Genomic DNA, 24,979 nt, shown 5'->3' with positions numbered 1-24,979 from the left:
TATTTTCTCTCCACTGCTGGTGACTCTGACTGAACGGTGACCCTACCGCTGTCAGCATGCTGCAGGACTGGTTCCACAATGTAACTTACCAACACCCGTGTGTGATAGGTGAATATTTGACTGTATTGTGAAGCATTTTGGAGCCCTCTGACTTTATAAAGTGCTTTACAAGTACAGGTCATTTACCGTTTGTGACACCAAGCTTTCCCTAGGGGTCTGGCATGAAACAAAGGTAAACATGTGGAAAAGCACCAGGCAGTAGCTGTTAAGTAAGTAAAAAAGTCTATGATGCCACGGGCTTATTTCTAATGCAGATGATCTGGAAACTTTGCAACACTTCACAACAATAAGCATTGCTTGAGGTATCAGGATATTCTAAATAAAAATCTTTTTTTCTCTGCTAGTAAATGGATAAAGGGTCGTCATTGGGTCTCTTGAAGTCAAAATAACCAGAAACTGGTTCACAAGACACATGATCAGTTTTTATATAAGACAGGATCCTGGAGAGAGATTGTGCAAAGAGGAATAGTATCTCTCTCTCTCTCTCTAATATCTCTAATATTGAATATATCTCTCTCTGCATGTTTCAATCTAACAGGAAAAAATATTGGCAAAAAAGGAAACTATACAGAACATAACAACTATGTGGCACATATTTTAATGTAAAAACATGAATTCCTCAAAGAACAATGGATTGTTTTCGCCACCAAATAAATGTAAGCAAGCTTAATGGTGGAATTGATCAAATTTTCAGTCTAAGATATGCACATACGTTAATATTATATGAAATACGTCAAAGTCTGAGGCTTTATTGAGTACCTGACAGCTGAAGAGAGTCCAGGATGTGGCGTACGGAAGCCATCTTGTTGGCAGTATCTGGACTAACGGTCTCATGGTCCAACATCTTCAGCAGAGAGTTGAGTTCATTCACAAGGCGCTCCACCACCACTGGAAACCAGCAGAAATATTTTTTATTGTTTGTTCAAATCAGTCGAAGCTTACAACAAACCAGTTTGCCAGGCGCCTGACATGGATGAAATATGTAGCACCAAGTGCATTAAATACCACCTTAACACATGGATATAAGGCAAATTATAGAAACTGGCACAGACCAAAGGGCACAAACTCAGGAGTTAGCGGCTGCTGCAACAGCTGACTGGGATGAGATATGAAACATCCTTACATATCAGACACTAACAGGCAGCTTGGAATATTTAGAGCTTTCTCTAAAAAAAGAACAGTTTTTATGTTCAACTCCAACATCCTGTGTGAGTCCGCGTGTGTGTGAATGTGTTTGTGCAATTTGTTGACCTTGACATTGTTCCAAATATCCTGACACACACTCACACATCCTGCCTGTTCAGAGACGACAAAGAGAGGAGAGGAGGGAAGAGGTTTTGGAGAGAAAAGAAGGTAGGTGGGGAGGTCAGCGGGCTTCCTTCTCTGAAGGAAATCGAGCCAGAGAAAAGGAGAAAATCCATCGGTATGAACCATGGTCCTTAGGTCTGTAAATATAAACATTGCAATAAAGTAATTGTGATCTAAGCTCAACGTCTTTGCATTTTTTACTAACTTTTAACAATGTTAAAAGTTAGTAAAAAAAATTTATTTATTAGTAAAATCATGTATTTGACACATATTTTTATAAAAGTAAGCAGCTTCTTCTCTGAAGCCTGACTCTTCTTACTTCTAATCAGGCTTCTAATCAGGAAGTTTGTTTAACTTTTCTTTGCAGAATTGTTTTAATTCATCTGCATTAGAGGGTTTTCATACACATAAGGTCATCTAAATTAAATTAAAGTCCAGACTTTGACTAGGGCACTCTGTTGGGAATCTGGAAGTTGCTGTGTACTTTGAATCACTGTCCTGTCATATAAACTAAGTGGGCTTCTCCGTCAGGGCTTTCTGGTGCAGAATTTATAGTTCCATCAATTATGGCACGGCCTTGAGTTCCCAAGAAAACAAAATAGTAACACAACACCACACTACCAACATGTGACCCTTTCCAGGGTAAAAGACTGCAAAAGACTTTGTATTTTAATGTCTTAAGACCTTTAAGATCTGTTAGCCTACTTTATGATATCAGATTTTTTTTATACATATATTTGGCATTAATACTAAAATTTTTATGACAGAAAATTCAATGACATTTTTGAATACATGGAGGAAAATCTATTCTAAATATTTGTTTTACTAAAATAGATTCTCAGACACATTGTGAAACTGAAATATCAACTTTGGTTCAGTTTGTTGTGAAACTCAAATATCAATTTTGACTCAGTTTGTTTCAACACTTGGGAACTTTAACACATTTTACAGTAATGATAATTAGTTACATGTATAGTGAGAAAACTATAAAGTTTGCCACTTCAGTCTGATAACATGCAGTAGCTAAAAATGAAATAAATGAAAATATAGCCATTCTTTGACAGAAAGCAGTTGCAAGAGTGAGGTTCATCGGAGTTGAAAATATTCTTGTTTCATTTTCCCAGAGTGAGAAAAAAATCCCTCACTCTTCCCCAAACCCTCTCCCACTCCCCCAACTCCAACAATACTCTATTGTCTGCACAAGGGCCAAAATTAGATCACCACAGAGCTCCGCAAGACCAGAGAGCACAATTACATTGTCAGAGTCAGAGACTGTAACAAAAAACATAACAGGAACAAACAGTCACACACAGTGTAACAGGGGTGTGGTGCAACACAGCTGCGCCGTCTCGATTCCCGGGCATTCAGGGTTAAAGGATATATCTCCAGCAGCTGTTTGGTTGTGTGCGTGTGTGTGCGTGTGTGTGCGCAGCTGTGGTTTCCTGTCTTAGTTGTCGACAGAAGCGTCTCCCCACTCCTTCCTGATTTCCAATCTCTCCACGATCCTCCAATGAACTCTCCTCACCTCCTCTTTCTTTACGTCTCACTTTCCTCTTTTCCATTTCGCTCCATCCTGCTGTTTCTGGTTCAACATCTTCTATTGTGTTTGGTCTCTCTCAGCTTTTTCCTTATGAACTTGAGAACTTTTCAAGCAAAAACCTACAGATCTGAATTTAGTAGTATTTTCCAAATGACAATTTAAACTAAAGATGAACTTGAAAATATCCTTTAAAAATTATAATGATGCCTGGTGCTTGGAGGACAGCATACAACAACATTGTACTATTTTAAGTGGACCCTGACTGCAGTTATCCGACCAAAGAGACAGAGAATTTTATTTTTAAAGGAATGGATAAGTTTTAATTTAAAGGGCTAAGATACTCATGTTGTCATTACACCTTATATCCATCAATAATGTGCTATAGGTAATTTTGCAATACTCTAATGTACAAAATATACATTCGCATATTGCCCAAGTACTTGGTAAAATTGACTTTTAAACAAAAACATTTACAAGCTTCTGCTAATTGTTTGTTGGATTTTGTCTCATTCTTCCAGACAGAACTGCTGTAACTGAGTAAGGTTTGTGGGCCGCCTAGCTAACTCCACCCAGATATTTTCTATTGCACTGAGATGAGAGCTTTGAGATGGTCACACCAAAACATTGACTTCATTGTGCATAAGGCACTTTCTCAGTGAGTTGAGGGTCAGTGTCCATCTGAAAAGTAGATTTTCACCAAAGATTCCACTTTCCGTCTGATATTTTATCCCTTTATTAAGGCCTTCCTCCAGCAAAACATTCACACAGCATGAAGCTGCCACCACCATACTTCACAAGTAGTGTGGCTTGACTTGGTAGCTTCTCCTCTTTTCCCCAGAAATATAACAGTTATTAAGGCCAAACGTCTTAATTTGAGTGTAATCAGACCACAGGATACGTCTTTGAGTGCATTTGCATTATGTTGCTAGTAACAATATCTTCCATGCTGAATGGTTAAACAGAAGAAGTTTACTCTGATTTAATGTCAGACAGTAAGAAAAAATGTGACATGCCTCTGCATGTAAACATTTGGTTTCATCCTTATTCTGAAGAGTATCTTCTACCTTAAAGCTGCAGCATTAAACTGTATAAAAAAATATAATTTTTTACATACTTGTTAAAATTATAATTATGTCATGATATAAGAGATAATCTATTAAAAAAATCAAGCTCCTCTGTTTTCTCCCAGTGCTCCCAATACCAACTACAGTAGGAAACAACCAATCAGAGCCAAGAGGAGGGCCTTAGCGTTGTCAATCACTCTTGTGCTCACCCCCCACCCCTTGCTCTCTACTGTACTACAGCTGGTTCACCATAACATAGCCTGCCACTAATGCTAAAGCTAGTTAACATGGTTACCAATGACGACAGATAAACAGTTTTCCTGGAACGGTAAGTTGTTCCTCCTGCTGGCTCTGATTGGTTGGTTTTGTCCAGGAGTCGTACATTTCTTTAAACTGCAATAGCAGTTCAAGGAAGGGGTTGAGGAGATCAATCTTTTCACAAATTACCTGTCTAATATTATACTGTCATGACATGGTGACAGTTTTAACAAATACGAAAAAAACAACATATTTTTGTAAAAGTTACATACTGCAGCTTTTATTGTGTCAGTTAAGTTATTCTTCCGCTCTGCATTCATTGCTGTGTAGGGCACAAATTAAAATGACTCAGTGTTATCAGTCAACAACGGGTAAACAAACCAGCTGTAAACTGATGGCGGAGTCTCTGGTCTATGTTTTGTTTGCCAGAATCTGACTCCATGCAGTCAAGGCCAGTTCTCTCAGGGGAACGAAGGGTTTAGAGGCTGAGAATCAGCTGTTCTGCAGGCTTGTGGCTGCTCTCACCCACAGACGGATCTTTGTTACCCCCCATTCCTCAGACACGCACATCCACACAAACACACACATGCTTTACATTTCCTTTTCAAATCCTTTTTTTGTTACAAGCTGCTCAATTATTTCACTAAGAGGAAGAACACACCCTCCAGTAATCTATCTTTTATAGTGCTGTGCAAAAGAGTTCAGACCCCTTGAACCTTTTCCCATTTTATCACATTACAACCTTAAATAACAATATTTTGTGAAATCTGAAAATTCACAGAAATTAGACTAAGTTTGAGCTTTTTTATATACATCTTATGAAAATCTTATAAAACATTCATATCTTGAGATGTACAATGGTGGCAGAAACATAACAATAATGACCCAGAAATTTAACTGAAGTAAAATGTAGTTTCAGAGAATATAGTTTGCAAACTTAAAAACACAAAAAAAATTGTCATTTGAAAAAATTCATTGTTCTTTTTCATTGTCACAATTCATCTATTTTGTGTCCATCAATCAGATAGAAGCTCAATCTAATGATGTTTATGGTTGTAACATGACAAAGTAAAAGGAAAGTGCAGTACGAATCCATTTGTGGCACACACTACATGACAATCAAACAGTCACAGCCGTTAGTTAGAACGGATCTGTGTGTGTTTCCAGAAAGTCTTCCTGACGGAGGCTGGTCATGAGATCTGGGCCATGCGACTATCATTTGAACTGATTTAATGTGTTTGGTTATAGCCGAGAACAAAATAGCTACTGCTGCTGCTGTTTATCTCACCACAGAGAAAATACACACTCTTTCCTCCTAACCTTAGGCTTTGACTCCCGTTCATGACAGGTCCAACTCATCAATCAACTCACATCCAAGGATGAGCTCTGAAACTTTCCTTCTCATATCAAAACACTCCCTCCTTGTTAGAACTTTCCTTCAGAGAAAAATACAACCATTAAATGATTTGAAATGAAATTGGCTGCATGTAGAAGATATGAGGTTTAGGATTTAAAGAAATGTTTTGTGTAAAGATAAATATCAAAGGCCTACGAGCCTTTGGTCAACAAACATCAACCTGTTCCTGCTTGCCTCATTGTCAAAAGCTTCAAGAAGCTCTTCAAGATTCAAAACTTTCTTCATACCGCCTGTATCCCCCCCCCCATTGGATTCCCCTCTTAAATCTTTCCCTTTTAACTCTTATCCACCAATCTGATTCTTGTCTCTTCCCCTGACACCCATCCTCTTGAGAGGGAGGTCAGAGTTCAAGGCTCAGCAGCTCTCTCAAGAGACAAAAGTTTGTTTCAATAATTTAGCGCGCCATTTTTCATATTTTCATGACAACAGTCCATGTTGTGACTGTTCGCCTAGGGCTTAGCATTTAGACAGACACTTTAAAAAGCCCATAATCACGCTGGCAAGATCTGTAAAGAGAAACAGCTGTGGAAAAACAGTGGAGGAATTCACTTTTTCACATTCTTTTAGTATCTTATCATAGTCTGAAGATAGTAAATGGTGAAGGGGTCCCGAAAAATACAGATGTACGACAAAGACCAAACGAGTAAGCTTGATTTTAAACCCACGCTGATACAGAGCTGTGTTTTCAACAAATAAACAGCCAATATTTTGATTTATCTATGCACTTCTTGTAACTTTCTTTGAAAAATCTTGCAATTTTTGCATGCTTCCATTCAATTCCGCTTTTCATTCATAAGCCTTTCTGTGTTGAGAATAGCTGCAGTTGGTACTTTCTCTTCAATAACAACTGTCAAACAAAAGCACCCAGAATAAAGTCATGCCTGTCAAACAACAAGCAAAGTGACACAAAAGCGAAATGAAAACGCTGGAAATAGAAAGGGATTAGGACAATGGAAATTCCAGCATTGAAACAATCGTATTTCAATATTTACATTCTTGTAGCAGGTTTGTGCTTTCTACATTCCATCATTTATTCAGTGAATCTCTTTAGATTATGTTCAAATTGCTCGGTTTTTATGCATGCTTTGGATCCGATTATAAAATATAATAATTTAAAATCTTACAGCCGCATTGAAATGGTTTATGTTTAAAATTACAGTTCAGGAAATAACATAACTCCAATGACTGTCTGATATGTTTATAACAGGATATTCCTAAAATTATTTTTTTGTATTATAAGTAATTCCTGTGTGTTTAGATTGAAATGAATTATTGCTGTTTGTTCTGCTGTTGTACAGTTCATTTTTTAAAAACTTTACTCTAGATGATATTACAGTTTAATGGTCCATTGACTTGCAAACATAATCATCTTCTTTAAACCTTTACACATATAATCACATTAAAACCACTACATTTTGGGTATTTAAAAGGATTTTGTGTGAAAGACCAACACAAACCGGCAAATAACAAATTAAAGGAAAAGATGCACATCTAAATCTAACTTTATAACGTAACTAGAACTGCACATCAGCATGAACACACCAGCCCCAATGTGAAGCATGGTGGTGGCAGCATCATATTATGGGCACCTTCTTTTGTTGCACAGTTAAGCTACTTCGCCTTCCATACAATTGAGACTGATTATATACGCATTTAATCTTTTTCAAATTGTTTATCACAAAAAGCAATCATTTCAGATCCACTTCACATTTATATACTGCCTTGTCTATAAAGTTTACTTTTGTGTATTGTATTTAACCTGTTTGATTTTTATGTAGATATGCACAACTATTTGAAAACAAATGTCTTGAAAACAAGAACTAGCTTTCAGTGAATGCTGTATGCAGCCCAGTTTATTTCATTGACAATGTTACGTTGCCTAATACAGACCTGGCAAAGTTACTGCAAGATTTAAAGGCTTTTTGTAATACGGAACGTTTCGCAAAGTACACACACACACACACACACACACACACACAAACGCTTATACATAAGCGATAAAACTGAAAAGTTAATCTCTTGTAAATTCCGTGCATACACAGAATCTTAGGAGCAAAAGGACATAAAGTAAGTTTACACCAGGGGCCAACACCCTTCTTAGTCTAGGCTTCTATAAAATAACAAAATATGATTTAATACAGGAGCACAGAACTGCTACACTTCAATTTGCAACTTCTGTTTCAAATACCAAAATGTTTGGAATCTTAATTCTCAATAAGACATAATCCTATTAACATATTTGGCTAGCAAGAATACCACCGTGTGAAGGCTTTTTATTTCATTGCTTCCTATAAAAAAATTGTCATTGATTCACTTTAAATAACCACTCTCGTCCTTATCTTTAAACATTAGATGACTTCTACTTGGAGTCCCATAATGCTGCTTCCTGTCCACATCCCTGCTCAGACAGAGCAGCCATTCAGCAGCCGCTTCTCCTCCAGCGGCGCACTTTCCAACAGGGCCGTCCTCTGTTGGCATCAGCTTGCATCACTCTACCTGGGGATACCTCCTCCGTACACACACGCGCATTCATTAACCGGCGCGTGGCTGCATGACGTCACTCTTGCCTACTACAACATCATGAGCCGGGCACTAGGGCACGATTTGCTACATTTGAAAAACTACGTGCAAATCCACTCTTTTGTTAAGAATTGCTTCACTTTAAATTATTTGTTTTACCACTCACAAACCATATGTAATTCACCTATCTATTGCCTCACATTTAATAAGTATTTCCCAAGTTGTGTTTTCTTTTTTATTTGTTAAAAATTACTCCTCATTGTTGTTGGCCAAAAAAACAAAAGTTGATTCCTCCCGTTCATGTAGGGATAAAGAGTTTCTATTACTCACCACTTTGCCTTTTGGAGTCCATATCGCTTGAAAAACGCTTATATGTCCAAACTTGTTCCCAGTTATAATCCTTCTGACATTTTATGTGAAACTGTCTCAAACATGTGAGACGTGTTTCTCCAGTGAAGCAGCGGTTCTCTGTGAGTCAGAGTCACCGCTACGGTTTACAGTGCCACTCCAGCGGATGCTTGTTCACCATTCAATACTCCGCGGGGTCCTAGCGCCGGCGCAGGCAGACGGGAAGAGAGTCGCATTTCTGCCACACTGGTCCTATTTGGGGAGATGTAATCCCTGAAACCCGCCAAATGATTAGCTAATTATCTTTATATAGTAGCATGGGTTCCCAACCCACATACAGTTACCGCTTAAGTTAAACCATTGCCTTTTAATTAATTCAGAGGTTTTACTTCACTCAAATACTGCGTGATAATTAACATTTCTGTGCAAAATAAAAACAAGAACTGTTGGAATACAGCTTCCAGTACTCAGCAGCTGTCAGCAGTTATATGAATTTTACAAATTCCCTTTGATATGGTATAACTCTGCACTGGGACACATTTTATGCGGTTGAAACCAGATGTTTACACTTAGAAACACGCATGATCTTTTTACAAAATTTTCTCACAGCCTGACAATAAGTCAGACTAAACATTTTCTGTGTTTGAGTCGGCTACGATTCTGAAAAAAACATTTTTGGCTAAATGTCAGGTTTTTTACTCTCCTGCAAATTTAGACATTTCCATACGTTTCCTTACTGTGCAAGTTGAGAAAAAAATATTTTGGGATTTCTTCCGATGTTTCCCTGAATTTTCTACTGGACTGAGATCAGTGCTTTGTAATAGTTGCAAAAGCACTTATCCTTTATACTTAGGATTTTTTTTAACAGGGCCCACTTGTGTCCAAGCTCTGACTTTAAGACCGATGTCTTAAAATGTGCTGTCCTCATCTATTTTGTGAAGTGAAATAAATCATCATCATAATCAGGGCCTAGTAATATCTGTGTATGTTATCCTCTAGGTTTGAAAAATCCCTAAAAAATTAACTTTAGACACAAATGATCTAATCTGTAAGACCCCATTAAAGCAGAGCTGCCTTACTGAAGTACTCAAACACTTGGTTACTGCAACTTTTAGATGCATTTCTTGCATAGCAGAGAATTTAGCCACTATATTAGGGTATAATATACAATTAAAATTTGTCCTACACTATTAAAACATTATTTCAGCAGAAGCACTGAAATAATGTTTTATTGTTTCTTGTACATGTGTATCTCATAATTTGGAATAACCCCCAAATGAACATTTTCAAGTTACTCAATTTAATAAATGAAATCCATTGCACACAGTGTGGTTTCATGTTTTTATTTCTGTTCATTGTGATGATTATGGCTTTTAGCTTAAGAAAAGTTTCTCACAAAATTATGAAAAGAAAATTATTCCATAATGTCAAGATAAAAATAAGATTACCACAGAATACTTTGCGTAAGCTTGCAAAAAAGCCTCTGGAAAAGTGTGTAAAAGCTGTGAAGGTGAATTCATGACTTATTACAGCAGCATAATATCACAATGAAAAAAAATTCAGTTGCTCTTTTCTGAGGAGCTGTGGAGGCTTTATTTTTTGTTTCACTCACACTCTCCTCCTTACTGACCAAGATGAAAAGCAAACAAAAAACTTCTACAAGGATAAATGAAAAGTTGTAAAACAGTTGTCGAGGATGCCAGTAATTATGACAATTAGTTTTGTAAAAAAGACAAAGAAACAAAGATGGATTTTTTTCCCCCAGTCAATATATTCAAATTAAATTTTTAAAAAATGAAAGAAATCACTTACTGTAAGCTACTGCAATATAAAGTAATATTTATTTCCTCTGTTTCTTTTTTTAATATGTTATTAGCGGTGCAAATTAGGGCAGTGCATGTATGTCTGCATTTAAAATAGATGAAAAACAAATTAATGCATCATGATAAATCACTAGAGACAGGCACCAGCACTTCTCACAACCCCTCAAGGGATAAGCATATCGAGTGTATTTGATAACAAATGGGTAGATGGATCATTATAAATCATAATAATTACTTAGAAGCTGTACTGAAAGACAGGGAATTGTAGATGATAAATAATAACAAATACCTCCAACAAATACAAAATAAGAGTTTGAGTGTGATAATATTGTAAAAGTGATACATTGTTGCAATCTGTAAACCCAAATACACACACACACACACACGCACACATACGTTTGTTAATGCAACCCATATGGATTTTTGTCATCTCTTTTTCTCATTTCCATTTTTCAGAATTCTCTACACTAAATATCCTTCATTAAAATATAATGTTAACCCACACACAGACTCATTATTAGTCAGCCTGATTTATATCAGGATTTAAGTGCTCAAGAGAGACTAAATAAGCTTTCTTTAAATAAAACCCATGAACATTTTAGGCACTAAACCTACAACTTACTTTAAAGTTCTGTACACTCAGAGCCACATCGCAGCTCAGTCACATTTACTTATTTTTTTTCAAACCACATATCAGTAAATAGTACAAAAGTCCTAATGTTGATATGGCTTCAGATAACCTCGAATAGAAATTAAATACACAATTACACAATACAAAAACATTAGAGAAGTTTTGGTTTCCAGTAGTTGTAATTTATAAAAACCATAATATTTAGTAACTTTAACACTTAGATTCTCACAGAGTTTATTTTGCTATGACGTTTTCATGTCTTTGAGGGCAGTTTCTGGGTAAAGTTGGATCCTTTATCCTTCTGATCTGCTGATTTTCAAAACCAGCATCACATTTCAACATGAATCTTTCTGCATGGCAGTACCTCTGACTAAGACTGGAACACACTGCCACCTGCTGGTGCAAGGCGGGGAAGCAGCATCACACTCAGCATTACTGTCTGCTTCAACAGACAGTAATGCTTTCTGTTGAAGAATTAGTACATTTCTTGCAGGCTTCCATCATCCAGTTTTTCCCTTGCTGCCCTTACAGTTATTGCTAAATAAACCTTAGTGCATATCAGTTGTAACTTGTCAGACCTGATGCTTTCTGTTCAGCATACAGTCCTAGTAAAATCTTTTTGGAAGCAGAATTCAGAGCACTATTGATGTTCCATCTGGACTGCAGCAGAATCGACTGGGTTTTGTGACTTTTCCTAAAAGAGTCGGACCTGTTTCTTCAGTTCGTTCTTTTTCCACTGAGCCAGGTGATCAAAGGCAGACATGGACATGCCAAAGACTCGATAAAACTCTTCTGGTGAAAGGTGACGCTGTGCAAGGAAAGACGAGAGGAATAAAAATAATCATAATGCTGCAGGCAAAAAAGGAAAGGCTATGAAAAAATGCAAGTCTTCTGGTATAATTTACAAAACCAAATCAGAACTGACTAAAATTAATATTGGTAGGTCAAAACTTTAAGAAAAAGACGAGGATAGGAAATCAGCCAGAAAGCTGGTTGGTTCTGGATTCTTTTTATTGAAATGAGTGGTTTACCTGCACCTGTAAGTATTTGTAAAGCTCAAATTGGTTTACTGTATTTTAGTCAATATTTGAACCAACAGACAGCCATATCTTGCAGGTCGTTTCTTGGCACCATGAACTATGTTTCCCTTTGTCATATACATCAGTGCAATGCATATGTTAACTGATATTAGTATGTTCATTGTTATTTTGATAAACACACTGGTAAAAGCACTACTTTAGTGGAAATTGTAGCTTTTGTTTTAGTAAAATGAAAAAATGAGCTGCTATGTGACCAGTTATGAATTAAATAGTCCCATGTATCTGCTAAGCTGCAAAATCCCAATACTGTCAGCAAAAGAAAGAAAGTATTTAAATAGAAAATGAAATCAGAAGCCATTTACCTCCAGACAGGCTCTGTCCACGTCGCTGGGAAGACGTTGCTGCCCTCTTACTGACACCATCAAAGCTTCGTATGGGTAGATCTAACAGATATAACAAAAACACATACATGCTTGTCTGTTTCTGACCTATTAATATATTAATATTTACAAATGAGAAATTAAAAATGTGAATATTTAAAATAACTGACATTTTAATAAGGCTCTGACCCATAATCTGACAGATGAATGAAAAAAGTGATGTCCAAAGCAAGGTTTTCAATTTTCTTTTTCGTTTTGCATATTATTTCCTTCTGTTAAGGTTTCTTTGCATTTGATTAGAGAGTGATTCAGACCCCAAGAATAAGACCTTTCACTAAAGGGGGCCAGTTCTGACCAGTCAATATTAACTGGCATCTTTCTCATCCGTTACAGCCTGATCTAGACTTTCCCCTCTAGACTCATTAACGGGTTTCTTGCAGTGGCTGCTGTATTTTACCTTGTATTCTGAAAGACAACAAGAAGAAAAGGAGATAATGGTGAATGAGAACCCCAGATACTAACACTCAGAGCAAAATATGCATCAGGAGGCTTTAAGCTTAACAGGCTTACCTCTTATCTGCCAGTTAACTGCATTACTGCTGTCGTACTGGTAATAATCTGTGTCCGCACTCCCAGGCTGTGGGAGAAGAGTAAAAGCAGATTGGACCATACGAAGGAGTTAAAACTAGAATAATTCAGCTGTTCAGAATGCAGCAGAAACCCATGAAGTCAGCTTATTGTTGCTTCCAAAATTTCATCATAATAACACAACACCACTTGTCTCCCTTGGTCTTGGAAAGTAAACTATTACAAATGAGTTTCAGCTTCAGCAGGCAATGAAGGACTTGGCCCAGTTGTTTCTATCGATGTCTTTCTTTTGTTTTCTTACAACCTGCCCCAGTCAGTGCAGATCATTTTGCCTCTTCATTTCATATACTTGCAAACTTGAGCACAAAAAGAAAGGAATTCTGCACTTGGCTAATTATTTTTGTTGTAACGCTTTCTTTGCTCTCACACTGTTGAAAAGCTTGTTTTTGTTTTTTTCTTTATATTGTGCTACATTTATAGGTTAAGCAGCAAAGTAAAGCATGAGGACTGCACTCATGTACCCCTCTCTGTTTCTCATGAGATTTTTCAAACCAACTATGCCTTTGTGAAGCAAAATGTTACATTTTGAACTTTCCTTTTATTTATCAACTCATTTTCTTCAGTAGACATTTAGGTACACATTGACTATGTGAATCAATGTTAAGAAATAAAAAATGGACATACTCAAATCACAACTTGAGGGCAAAAATAACAAGGTCTTTGCTTAGACTATGGGGCCTACTATGATTATTAATTAGTCATTACAAATTTGGTGTTCCTTCAAAGAAAATGGAATAATAAGCAATTAAATTAAACTATACATGGTATTTATAGCATTATTACAGCTCCATAAATTACTTTTTTACCAGGGGAAACTCTTGGTAAACTCAATAATTCTCAAAGATTCTCAGAGGAAACAGACTGTAATGAAAGCAGGAGGAGCACATGCTCCAGAAACCACGACCACCGTACCCTGTTCAGTCCATTCCTGCCGTAGCCTGGCAACGAGGCAGATTTGGCAGTGTACGAGTCTGGAAAAAACAAACAGAAAACCACAATCAAACCAACAAAAACACAGTATGAAAACACTCCAGACCTCAGTGCTTTTTGTTCTTTTTGAGAGGAGCAAGATGGCCAACTATTAAAATGTTTTAATTCATATAACAAAACTTTTAAACAGAATCAAACCTTATTGAAGATATTACCTGCTTCCAAATACAAATACATGTTTCATGCAACAATAAGCCACCATTATTTACCACTGCTATGCATTTATTTACAAGGAGGCATTGACTAAGCTTATATGCAGACGGTGAATGATAGTTGCTCAGAATCTCTGGAATCCAAGCAGCAGCTCAGCAGAGCCTGCGGACATGTTGCTGAAAGATTAGAAAAGGACTTCTAATCCGTCTTTGTACCACAGTCTGAGGGTATCCTGATGGTGAAACAATTCCTACTATTTGGACTGAAAATTCAATGCACGAGTGTTTTTTAAACCACACACTGTAAACTGTAGCTTCATTCCTAAAGCATTCAATAGTAAATTCCTCAGAAACATTTGAGTCTCTGGTTGCACAATGATCAAACATGGGCCATATAGGACATGATGAAAATCTACAAATGCATGGATTTCTTTTTATTTTGCTTGTTCTACATTATTATATTGAAACATTAAATGCCCCTCTGTTCCTCACAGAGGGGCATTTGTCTTTGAGGCAGGTGATGGATTTGCTGCCTGTACTGCTGCATCAGTGCCAGCAGAGGGCAGCAGAGTCTCACATTAACTGTTTTTCCTCTCTTCCCTTCCTTATTTCTTTCTTTTTCCAAGTCTTCATCATTGACTCCTCCCCTGATATTAACTCCCCCCACCCACCCATTCCTCACTCAGTCTATCTTTTCTCCCTTCTTCATTTTCATGTTCAGAGGAATTGGATTGCACAGCGATGCCAGAGAGCTAAAGGCAAGAACGGCATGATGCAGCAGAATACTGACAGGTGTTTCGAGTCGACCTAAGGAATTTGAGTTCTACCACCAATAAAAACTATTCGCCTTGGTCATTCAATTAGATCTGTTAGATGGTTTGGGAAATCAGGGGTCTAAATTTCCTGTTTAAAACCCTCATTTTTTATCCCACTCATTCTTCTCAGTCCTGTTTAAAACATTTTTTCCCTGAGTTAGACAAAATGAAATCCTAATAATCTCTTCTTTTGTCCCGGCCTTCTTCCCCAATCTTTGTAAAAACTCATTCTATGTAGCTTGGTTCCATTTAATGTGATTCCATTTTAGAAACGTATTAAATGCTTTGTCACCTGAAGTATCCTGGGGTTCTGTAAAAAAAAAATCCCTAACAATCTCCAGAATCAAACTCAATCTACTGTGTGACATTAAAATTTGCTTAGAAAACAAATCCTTAATTATATTTTCCATCCTCATTCACACAATATAAATCCCATTCATTACACATAATTCTTGTGTTTATTTTTCCTAAGGGACTCATACTGGGACAGGAGTCTCCCGCTTGCAAGACGATTATTATGAGCCTCTCCAGATGCCGCTCCACCTTGTGATCCATTTATTCCCCCATGAACTAGTGAACTCGCATAGCTGTGACACGGCGCTTCCTGGTGAACATCCACTCTAATGTTGTACATACTGGGATGTTACAAAACAGATGGCAGCACGGTTTCAAGTCAGTGAATTTTGAATCGGTTTCCTTTCCTTAAAAAGTTGATAAAAATAAACCTGAGATGAAGCTCCATTCATCCTCCCACCTGTAACCCTAAAGACTGAGCTGTGCTTGTGTGGCACAGCGAGTTGATAACAATCTCCCACTCAAAGCTCTGCTGCTTCTGTCACAGCAGAAACAAGAGGATGAAGAAGATGGGGGAGACAACTAGCTGAGGATAAACAAAATGCCTCGAAGAACCATAAACTCACCGTTGTCTGCACTTAAAGTGGATCTGGGGGCTGAGAAGTAAAGAAGATAAAGGTTAGATGTTTTATTCTCATCAGATTCTCACTCTTAAGACACAAACCTATCTGTAATTTTTGCTTATCACTTGCAACAATCAGATTGCCTTGTAAATATGAACAGAATTTCAGAAAACTGGAGCAGGAAATGTACTTCCATTAATCATTTAGTAGAAACAATTCTCCCCAGATATCTGCAGAATCAAACTAAAGATGGAAAAAATATCACAACATTAAAGAAATTCTGGATTTTATTCCTGACATCTTTACTGTGCCTGCACTGCAGAAAATTAATTTGAAATACTATATTAAAAATCCAACATTATGGAGGAGAAATGTTATTTATACTGCAATCAACTAAAACATCTCTCTTTAAGGGGAAAAAAAATCAAGAACAAGTCTTCAAAAAGACATCCATCCATCCATCCATCCATCCATCTTCCAAACAGCTTCATTTTCCATCCATTTCCTCTTCAGGGTTGGAGGGGATGTGGCATCTATTACCAGGGCTCAGTGGGTGGGAAGGCATACAGTACCATGCAATAACCTCTGAGCTTTTTCACCATTACAACCACATTTGTTTCTTAATTTTGGTGACAACACAAAGTAGCAGCAAACTATGAAGAGGAAGGAAATTATGAATTGTTTAGAGTTTCTTACTGATACATTTTTATTCATCCTCCCATACTCTGATACCTCAAAACACAGTCAGGTGAAACCAAATGCCCCCAGAAGTCACCTAATCAGTAGATACTCAACTTGGATGCACTGTTATTATCTCCATATAAACACAGTTGTTCTGTGATGGTTTGCCAGAGAACATTAGAGAACCAGCAGCTGCATAAAGTCAAGGAGCAGACCACTTTGAAGGCAACAAGCCACTCTGACCGCCAAAAATACAACATTTAGTGGAACATTAATTTGTTTCTGTGAAAAACATCAGTGGCAGCATGATGGTTTTTAGGATGCTTTTCTCCAGCAGGGAGAATTTAAAGTTTATGGGAAGATGGATGGAAATAAATACAAGGAAACAGAAAACTTAGACTGAAAAACACTTGAGACTGAGGCTAAAACTGAACTTGCAGCAGGACAACCACCCTAATTAAAACAGCCAGAGCTACAATAAAATGAAAAATTATGTGGTTTTTTTCCTCCATTTGTACTGGTATAAGACATAAAATCCAAGCAAACATTATTGAAGTTTGTGATTGTAGCATCTTAAAAAAGGGGAAAAGTTGTACAGCTAACAATACTTTTGTAGTAAATCAAAATCTTTCAGTAGCACCACAGAGATCCTTTTATTAAAAGTTTATTGAAGACGGTGATTTTCTTTTTCCATTTGCAACACTGCTATCTTATATATTTAAATATTAACATCTGCCTCAGATGTGTTTTATTTGATGGACTTTGAAGTTTAGAACTATATAAATATGAACATCAATTAAACACTTTACTGCCTTTTCAGATCTTTGTAACTGAGGCATCATTGGTGACTTTGCCCATTTAGTTTGTGGAAGTAAAAGGACAACTGCTGGTGGTTCAGTGTTTTCAGTGGGAGGAAAGTAATAAACCGAGCTGCTGTGGGACATCTATAAAACATCAGCTGTCTGAGGATTTGTCCCTCTAAGCATAATCACCATCAAAATCTACACATCATATAAAATATGAACCAGCACTGCAGCTACAGTCTGCATAAATTATTATTCTTTACCACGCAGGCATGCTATAGCAATTGCATTTGAAGCACAAGTCAGCAAGCAATAATTTTCAGATTAGATTTCATGTTAAAATATAGCAGGCACAGAATAAAAATTAAAAAAAAGTTTTGTTGCTACATTCAAAATATTTGCAATGATTCTCCTCAGCTGTAAAATAAAATGTCCACTTCTAGCTGATTCAGATTGGTTGACAAAACTTTTAAAGCCTGTTTGTTTACTTATACTGATTTGGTGCAGGGATACGTGCACTTCACAGATTTAAATGGAAACCAATATTTATGACCATCGACATTATTTTGCCCAGAAATAGAAGCTGAATACTCGTTTGCTTGTGAAACCCTGGTGTCCTATTCAAAATTTGCAAAATATAATCCAAAATATAAATTTGCAAAAATACAAAATCAGCCTTGGTTTCAACGCCTGAGAGCTTTTCAACTCCATTTGGACACGTGTAGATATTTTTTGTTGATTTTTTGCCTTTTAATGTTTAAATGGGCCTGCCTAATGGACTGTTGGCATCGAGAGTCCCCAAGTCCTCATAACTGCTGTTGGCCTGCGTGATTCCCTTTGTTCAGGGTGAAGACTAAAATTAGGGGAATTTATTCTTATTAAATATAACCAAACACATCTGGATTTCCTCTAATGCTCTAAATACTTTTTACACTTCACAGATAAATTAGGCCTGTCTACAGAGCAGACAAGCGCAAAAGAGTCTGGATTAATCTAATCTGTATAATACCAGCAATCACCATAAAACCCACTGTGATTCTGTACGACATTTCTTTGTGACGCCTCTTGAGCGCAGAGTTCATTTCTTTCATTCGCTCTCTGACCCTGATTTACCTCCAGGGAGAACGTCGTACATCTTCTTAGAGCAGCTCCAAATTGCTTTAGCTCCTCATACCCTCTCCCCCTCTCTGTCTAGTACATCTAATTCAATTTCTGTTGTATTTGCTTCCCCTGCCTCTTCTGTTAGAACCCTTCTCGCTGTTCCTGTTTTCCTCACCTGGCCTCCATCTATTCCCACCTGCTCCTTCTTTATGACTCACTCCATCTTTGCGTCGTTCTTTCAGCTGCTGCTGGCAGAGAGGGAAGTGAGGCTGAGGGAGGAGTTAATAAAGAGATGGGAAACTCCCCCTGCTGATGCTTCGGTATGTGGGGGAAGTGTCACAGAGTCCTGGGTGACCACTTGCACTGACCTTGGACAATTTATAATTAAACATGGAAACTGTACTGTACTAGTGTGATAGAAAATTTTGTATTTAGTCTTATTTCATTCTTGATGGAACTGATGATACTTTTTTACAATTTATGCACGGATTATATCTGCTGTATTCTGTAAAATGTGTTTTTCCATTAAGTGAGTTTGCAGATAATGTTTAGATGTTTCCGCAGCCGTGATAGCAGAAGAGACCTGAAGACATCTTGGGTAAAATGCTTGATCTGATAATTGTCTTAAAGGACTGATGTGTGAAATGTAGTTTGTACCCTGTTTACCTGACCCCATGAACTGACAAAGAAGTGTTAGTAGTTCCTCCTGAAATCCTTATCAGCTCTCCATCCTGCCATAAAAATCATCTCTTCCAAGAGGTGAGAGATAGTTCATGAGGAGGGGGTCAGGATGTCTCTGTGGCCCATCTGCCAGTAGAGATAACATCAGACTTTGGGAGGGTCTTTGTCTTGCTGTGACTATATAACTATGTGATGTGTGTTGCTCAGGGCTCTTCTCCTGACTGCGCTCAGTGAGACGGGTCTTCGAACGCTTTTGCCTTCGAATAAAGAAACTTAAAGACAACGATTAATCTTTCTCTACTTATTGAAACAGATTCTCATTCCTTCATAAAATTTCTACAACACTAGTCACAATCTATAAGTAAGTAAGTATTACTATTATTGTTAGAATAAAAGTGACGCACTAGTTTGGCAAAAACAGGCCTTTTGCTTTAGGTTTTTTTTTTTCTTTTTCAGTTTGTGAAGTTTCATTACAAAAACAAAAGTTGAATATTGTTTTTTGTTGTTCATTCATGCTTTGTATTTACTTTGACTACTGGTGCCTAAAGATCATAAGTCACCCCTCAAATGACTTAAAGAACAGCCCAGTTAGCTAACCTTGATTTTATGTGTTTGCATTGCAGACCTCTAGTGTGACTCTAAGAGGGTATTTAACCAATCTTTCTATTAGATTTCGGAGAGGTTTAGCAGAGTAAAACTTTGTCTATTTACATTCACAGAGATAATGTAAATGCTTCCATACTTTTCAACACACCGATTTATAATTATTTTAAAAAAATCATTGTGTTTTTAAAATATAAAAAAAATAGATTTCAATGCAAATGGGAAGCAAGATATTTTGGTCATTAAATAACTTCCAGTCTCAGGTATACAGATTACTGCATTAAATCTGCTGTTTCAATTCAATTAAGCATTGGTGAGACAAATAAATATATTTTTTTATAATTTTTTTTTCTCCATTTTTATGTACAAAGGGAAAATATTTACATAAACTTGCATGCTCTCTCAGTTATGAAGGCTGTGTAAGAACTTTCTAAAGCATAAAAAGCTTTAATTTGACTTTTAATTTGAATTTAAGGCTTGTGTTATATTTACCATCTTAATTTGAATTAGTCATGAACTATGACATTAAGTTTACATTTTGCCTGGATTACACAGAAAAGACAAAAGAAGAAATGTTTATTTTCAGATATTACTGCTTAAGAAAATGTTTTTTTTTTTTTTTAGCTCTAACTGTGTTTAAGCTCTTAAGTCCTCAGTTCAGTACATTAACAAAACAATTAATTACTATAGGAGAGAGAGGGGAATGTCATAACTGGGAACCTGAATCAAAATATAGACAAATAAACAAGAGTAAACTTAAAAAAAAAAGAAAAACATTCCCAGCACATCTGCCTTTATTACTCTACACAGTTTCCCAATCTGGATTTTTCTGAGTAATTTTTAGGAAAGAAGCAGCAGAAATGCTGCCGGCCAAACAAAACACTTACAACAACAAAGTTACCATTGTGCAGATGATTTAAAATCCCTCAGTGACACATTCACAATGTAAAGCTATTAAACACAAAGACTTACAGCCATTAAGGGAGCTGTATTCCAGATTGTTTAGTGTCTCCTTGCTGTTACTCTGGGAGCTGCGCGCACTCCTCCAGTGGTTGTTGTCCTGGACCCCGGATCGTGCCTTCATCTCTTCCTTTAAGATCATCCTGCCAATTCCCTGAGTGTAGGAAGAAAACAAAATATCACAATATTGATAAATATTTAAAAATGCATAATGTTAAAACTTCCACATTTTCGTAAAACGGATTTTGATAAATGATGACTTAAAAAAAGGATTTTTGTTGTTACAGATGGTAGAATATTTAGCCAATAAGAAAGAGGAGAGATTCACTTTAATTCAGTGTCCAATGGGTGAGGTTGGAAAGAACCTTTTAATTAGCTCACTCATAAAATATTAACACTTATTTCAATTATTAAACAAGGAAACAATCTTACTTTCTCACCTTGTTTATATTATGATTCCATCCATCCTCTTCTCCTCCAGATGAAAACCTCCTCACTCTGGAGACTGGAGGTAAGATGGAGGGAGGATGAGGAAATGAAGGGATAAACGATGGCGAGTGAGAAGACAGCAGAATGCTTATTTAAAGCTACGATGTGCATTTAGCTGTAACATGTCCTTCAGCTGTGTGAGTACTTGGAGCGACGTATCCTCACACAGGGTCCTATGCAAATCACTCCTGAACTTAGTAACATTTCATCATGTTATACAGACAATCATCTTTTACTAGCACATTATGTGACATGCCAACAACTTGCGGTGAGTGCATGAATTAATTTTAAATGAATTCTTACTATAAAACTCTTCAAATTATATAAACATTTGTATTTAACCCCTTTCACTCTGAAATAAAGTGTTGATATCTATGTAACATTTTTACTTTTTCTTCACAATCATACATTGATTTGTGATTTCTCTCATATGAAATCCTAATTTAATATACTTTAATTTTGTTTGAAGAATTTTGCAGAGGTGTAAGAAGGAGAGTTGAAGCAAAGGAGATTTACCTTTTGGAGAGCCACCATACGGAAAATAATTGGAGTCTGTGTGATAAAGGCTGTTGCAGTTGGAAGTGGAAAGGCGACTGGAATTGATGAGATTCTCATTGATCTTACTCCTGTTGGTTGGAGATGCAGGAATGTCTGACAAAAAGGCAGGGAAAAAAGCATACTTTAAAACTATTATTTATTGTTCCCATTCCTGCTAAACTGGAGGAGGATAAGGGGGGGAAATACCACAACTTCAATAATTCTACTATCAGAATAACCTATAGATCTAACTAAAGGATAGGAGTGCGGGGATCGTTGGCATTTTGATTTTTAGTAACAAGTCTCAGTGAAATGACAAGAAAGATTAGAGAGAAAGTGGCTGTGACAGATAGCAAAGGCCATGTGTTGGTTTAAGTTACATCAATTTGGCTTTATAGTGTTTGCGCAGTCGAAAGACATATAAATCCCTTCTTATATGAGCTGCAGTACAAATAGGCAGTATTCTTGTCTCGTTGTGATATTTTGCCATAATGCAAAAATCGCTTTGCAAAAATGATTCAAGCTGCAAAATTTAACTTCATCCACTCAACCTAAATCACAAACCTCCAGTTCACTCAAGAGAAAGATTTGTCAGCACTTTGGAGCCCGGCGTAAATCATGCAGAGATCTTTCTGAGGAACTGTAACTCTGCAGGCTCCACTTCTGTGCGTGCTCTGATGGATCACCTACAAACTCAGTGTTTGGCAACGCTTCTCTCGGTTGATTTTACCTCTTAAATCACCTGCTGAATGTGTCATCTATTTTTTGATTTGACAACAACTGTCAGTTTCCTGCATCCTCAAGTCTCTGCTTTTCTTTGATTTAGTTTCAGCAAAGTCATCAACAATCAGTTCTTGTATGATTTCATACTGATATATGGCATAACTGTGATGTTATGTTATTCTAACTCTGTGTTTCTATGTCGACACAGAAAGTTGTATTTTTTTCCTTTAGCTGCTGGTAATATTAAATTCCACCATGTTTTTTTTTTTTTTTTCATTGCTGGAACAGTGAGTTTCAAAATGTTTTATGCATCAACATGGTCCATAATTAATGCATTACTAATTACTAACTTAACTCAATAAAAAGGAGATATAATAAAAAAAAGCTTTGACAACCTGGGACTTGGTTTAGATAAATTTGCTTACTAATTTCCCAAAAATGCCTGAATAATATGCTGCCATACAATTAATTTTATATAAATAAACATGTTATTTATTTTTTTTTTTTTTTGTGATGCTTGAAGAGAGATATGATTCAAAAATTTATTATTATTTAGTAGGGCTCCATATATGCAAACTTGCAAAATAATTTGTTTCTAAGTGGAGTCTGTGGAGGCTTTTAGAAAATGGATTTACCCAATGACTCCACTTTAGAGACGTAGCTTTTCCCATTTCATTAGGTGAGTAAATAGTATTTTGCTGAGAAAACAATACAACATATTCATGAATCAGCTGGTTCGGCAGAAATGAAACCTAACGCTGGTAATAAAATCCAGAACACTGCACAAAATTCACTAACCTTGTCTTTTGTAAATGGGGGGTTTCCTATAAATGTTGCTTTCTTCAGACGCTGAGGAAAACAAAATGACAGAGACTCAGAGCAAGACTTAGTCTGAGAGGAGGAAGAGTTCTCTTCTTGATCTAGAACACATTTACCATAGATGTAACAAACATGGTGCTTTCTTCCTTCCTATCTGGAAATATCTTCTATAAATGCACCGTCGACTTTTGCATTAAATGTTTTAAAATAAACATAAAGGGTCAAAATATCTGGAAAGTCGAGTCATATGGAGTTGTGTAGGAGCTCTGGGTACAGCGAAGATGCTGCTGTGCATCCAGACAAACTGATTGACATGCAGAGAGGATGACTTAAACAGCTTTACAGCACTCAGTCAAAAAAAAGAGGAAGGTAGGAAAATAAAAGAGCGAAGAAAGCCGTTCAAGAGAGGAAGAGCCAGAGGAATGTAAGATAGAATATTAGGAAAAAGAGGGATAAACTTGGTCATTGTTCTGCATTGATTTGTATTGATGCAGAGAAATCCCCACATTCATGTCAAAATACATCTCAAAAGGTTTGTTGCATTAAAAAAGAAAAAAAAAATCAAAATATTTGTGTATGCATTTCAACTCACTGAACAAGGAGTGCCACCAATCCAATGTAAAGGCTTCAAACCCCAGCAGACCATGCCTGGTAAATGTGTGCATGTTGTTCTGTGGAGCATTTCGGATAAAAGCATGCGCCAAAAACATTTTTTTTTTCCTTGTTCTTGTTGCGGAGGAAGAAACAATTGCTAATGCAGGGCTGGCAAGCATCTCCAAACAAAAAGAGAAAAAATGTAGCATGTAGAGATGGGCTGAAGTGGGAATGACATGGAGGAATCAAATGAGAGGACTGCAGTGAAAGAATGCCGGTTTTTAAAGGGAAATGAACCAAGATAAAATGACAAAGTTCAGCATTAAATTCATAGGTAAATGGTTAATGGAGAGTGTAAATTAAATTAGCTAGCATTAGTTGGTAGATAGAAAGCCTAAAAGATTTCAATCAAAATGATTTTCTACTAAAAAGAGAAAAAAGTTCTGCCTCTTTCTAAATAAAAATCTGAAATTTGTTGTGTGCCTATTGATTTAACTTCCAAAATTATGACAACCTATAAAATCCAGTACAAGAAGTGACCTTACAAGTAAATGATGTCCACCGGTATATAATTTAATCTCAGCCACACCCAAAAACCAACAAAACCTTCCTGTCTGATGCCTATTCTACTGGAAGCATTTTTAACATAATAATGTCTCAATGTCAGTTTAACTTACAGTCTCCTGGAGAAATGTAGCTTTTAAGGAAAAATGAAATAAAGACCATCTCTGTTAAGCTTACCAAACATAAATACATGTTTTTATAAAGAAAAAATAATCACTTATTTGCACCAAACTCAAACTTTTGTAGGCCACCTGCAGTTTCTGCACTACCTGGTGGAAGTTTCTCTAAGTCTGACTGTCTAATGGTGCATTGACGGACTGTAGAGTGATGAAGTCCGTGTCTTAGGTAAAAATCTGATCCGAGTGTGAAAAGTTGTGTTCTTGGTCTTACACTCTGTGTCTCAGCGCCGCCGCAGTTATTACACACCCTTTATAGTCAACGAGTGTTCATACTGCCTCCGCAAGGCAGCACAGCAGAGCAATGCACCGCACCTATGCACAACCATCCAGCAAA

At 36.8% G+C, this 24,979-nt stretch overlaps 2 protein-coding genes across 9 annotated transcripts in view; both read right to left on the bottom strand.

The window, feature by feature from the left end:
• Positions 1-8,676, bottom strand: part of LOC106940151 (actin filament-associated protein 1-like 1) — a 25,038-nt gene extending 16,362 nt beyond the window's left edge. For 2 of the 3 annotated variants that reach the window (XM_015022807.1, XM_015022815.1), the window contains exons 1-2: positions 8,498-8,675; positions 820-948 (exon numbers count right to left, since the gene is read on the bottom strand). In XM_015022807.1, coding sequence (XP_014878293.1) covers positions 820-948; positions 8,498-8,519 — 151 coding nt within the window. In that variant the 5' untranslated portion in view covers positions 8,520-8,675. Of the gene's footprint in view, positions 1-819; positions 949-8,497 lie in introns of all 3 variants that reach the window. The other variant, XM_015022825.1, reaches the window with a different exon arrangement.
• Positions 8,677-9,842: 1,166 nt separating this feature from the next.
• The window catches only part of LOC106940117 (actin-binding LIM protein 3-like), a 44,816-nt gene continuing 29,679 nt past the window's right edge, over positions 9,843-24,979 (bottom strand). For 4 of the 6 annotated variants that reach the window (XM_015022769.1, XM_015022763.1, XM_015022780.1 and 1 more), the window contains 10 exons: positions 23,288-23,338; positions 21,746-21,880; positions 21,181-21,245; positions 20,753-20,894; positions 15,915-15,944; positions 13,950-14,008; positions 12,960-13,026; positions 12,847-12,854; positions 12,372-12,452; positions 9,843-11,777 (listed from right to left, as the gene is read on the bottom strand). In XM_015022769.1, the coding sequence (XP_014878255.1) occupies positions 11,664-11,777; positions 12,372-12,452; positions 12,847-12,854; positions 12,960-13,026; positions 13,950-14,008; positions 15,915-15,944; positions 20,753-20,894; positions 21,181-21,245; positions 21,746-21,880; positions 23,288-23,338 (752 nt within the window). In that variant the 3' untranslated portion in view covers positions 9,843-11,663. The remainder of the gene's footprint in view (positions 11,778-12,371; positions 12,453-12,846; positions 12,855-12,959; positions 13,027-13,949; positions 14,009-15,914; positions 15,945-20,752; positions 20,895-21,180; positions 21,246-21,745; positions 21,881-23,287; positions 23,339-24,979) is intronic. The other 2 variants (XM_015022786.1, XM_015022774.1) reach the window with 2 other exon arrangements.

Source organism: Poecilia latipinna, unplaced genomic scaffold (assembly GCF_001443285.1).
Source record: "Poecilia latipinna isolate Pla-1442-1.1 unplaced genomic scaffold, P_latipinna-1.0 Scaffold87, whole genome shotgun sequence".
Lineage (NCBI taxonomy): Eukaryota > Metazoa > Chordata > Actinopteri > Cyprinodontiformes > Poeciliidae > Poecilia > Poecilia latipinna.
Note: the sequence above shows the minus strand (reverse complement) of the source record. Positions and strands in the feature narration are given on the sequence as shown.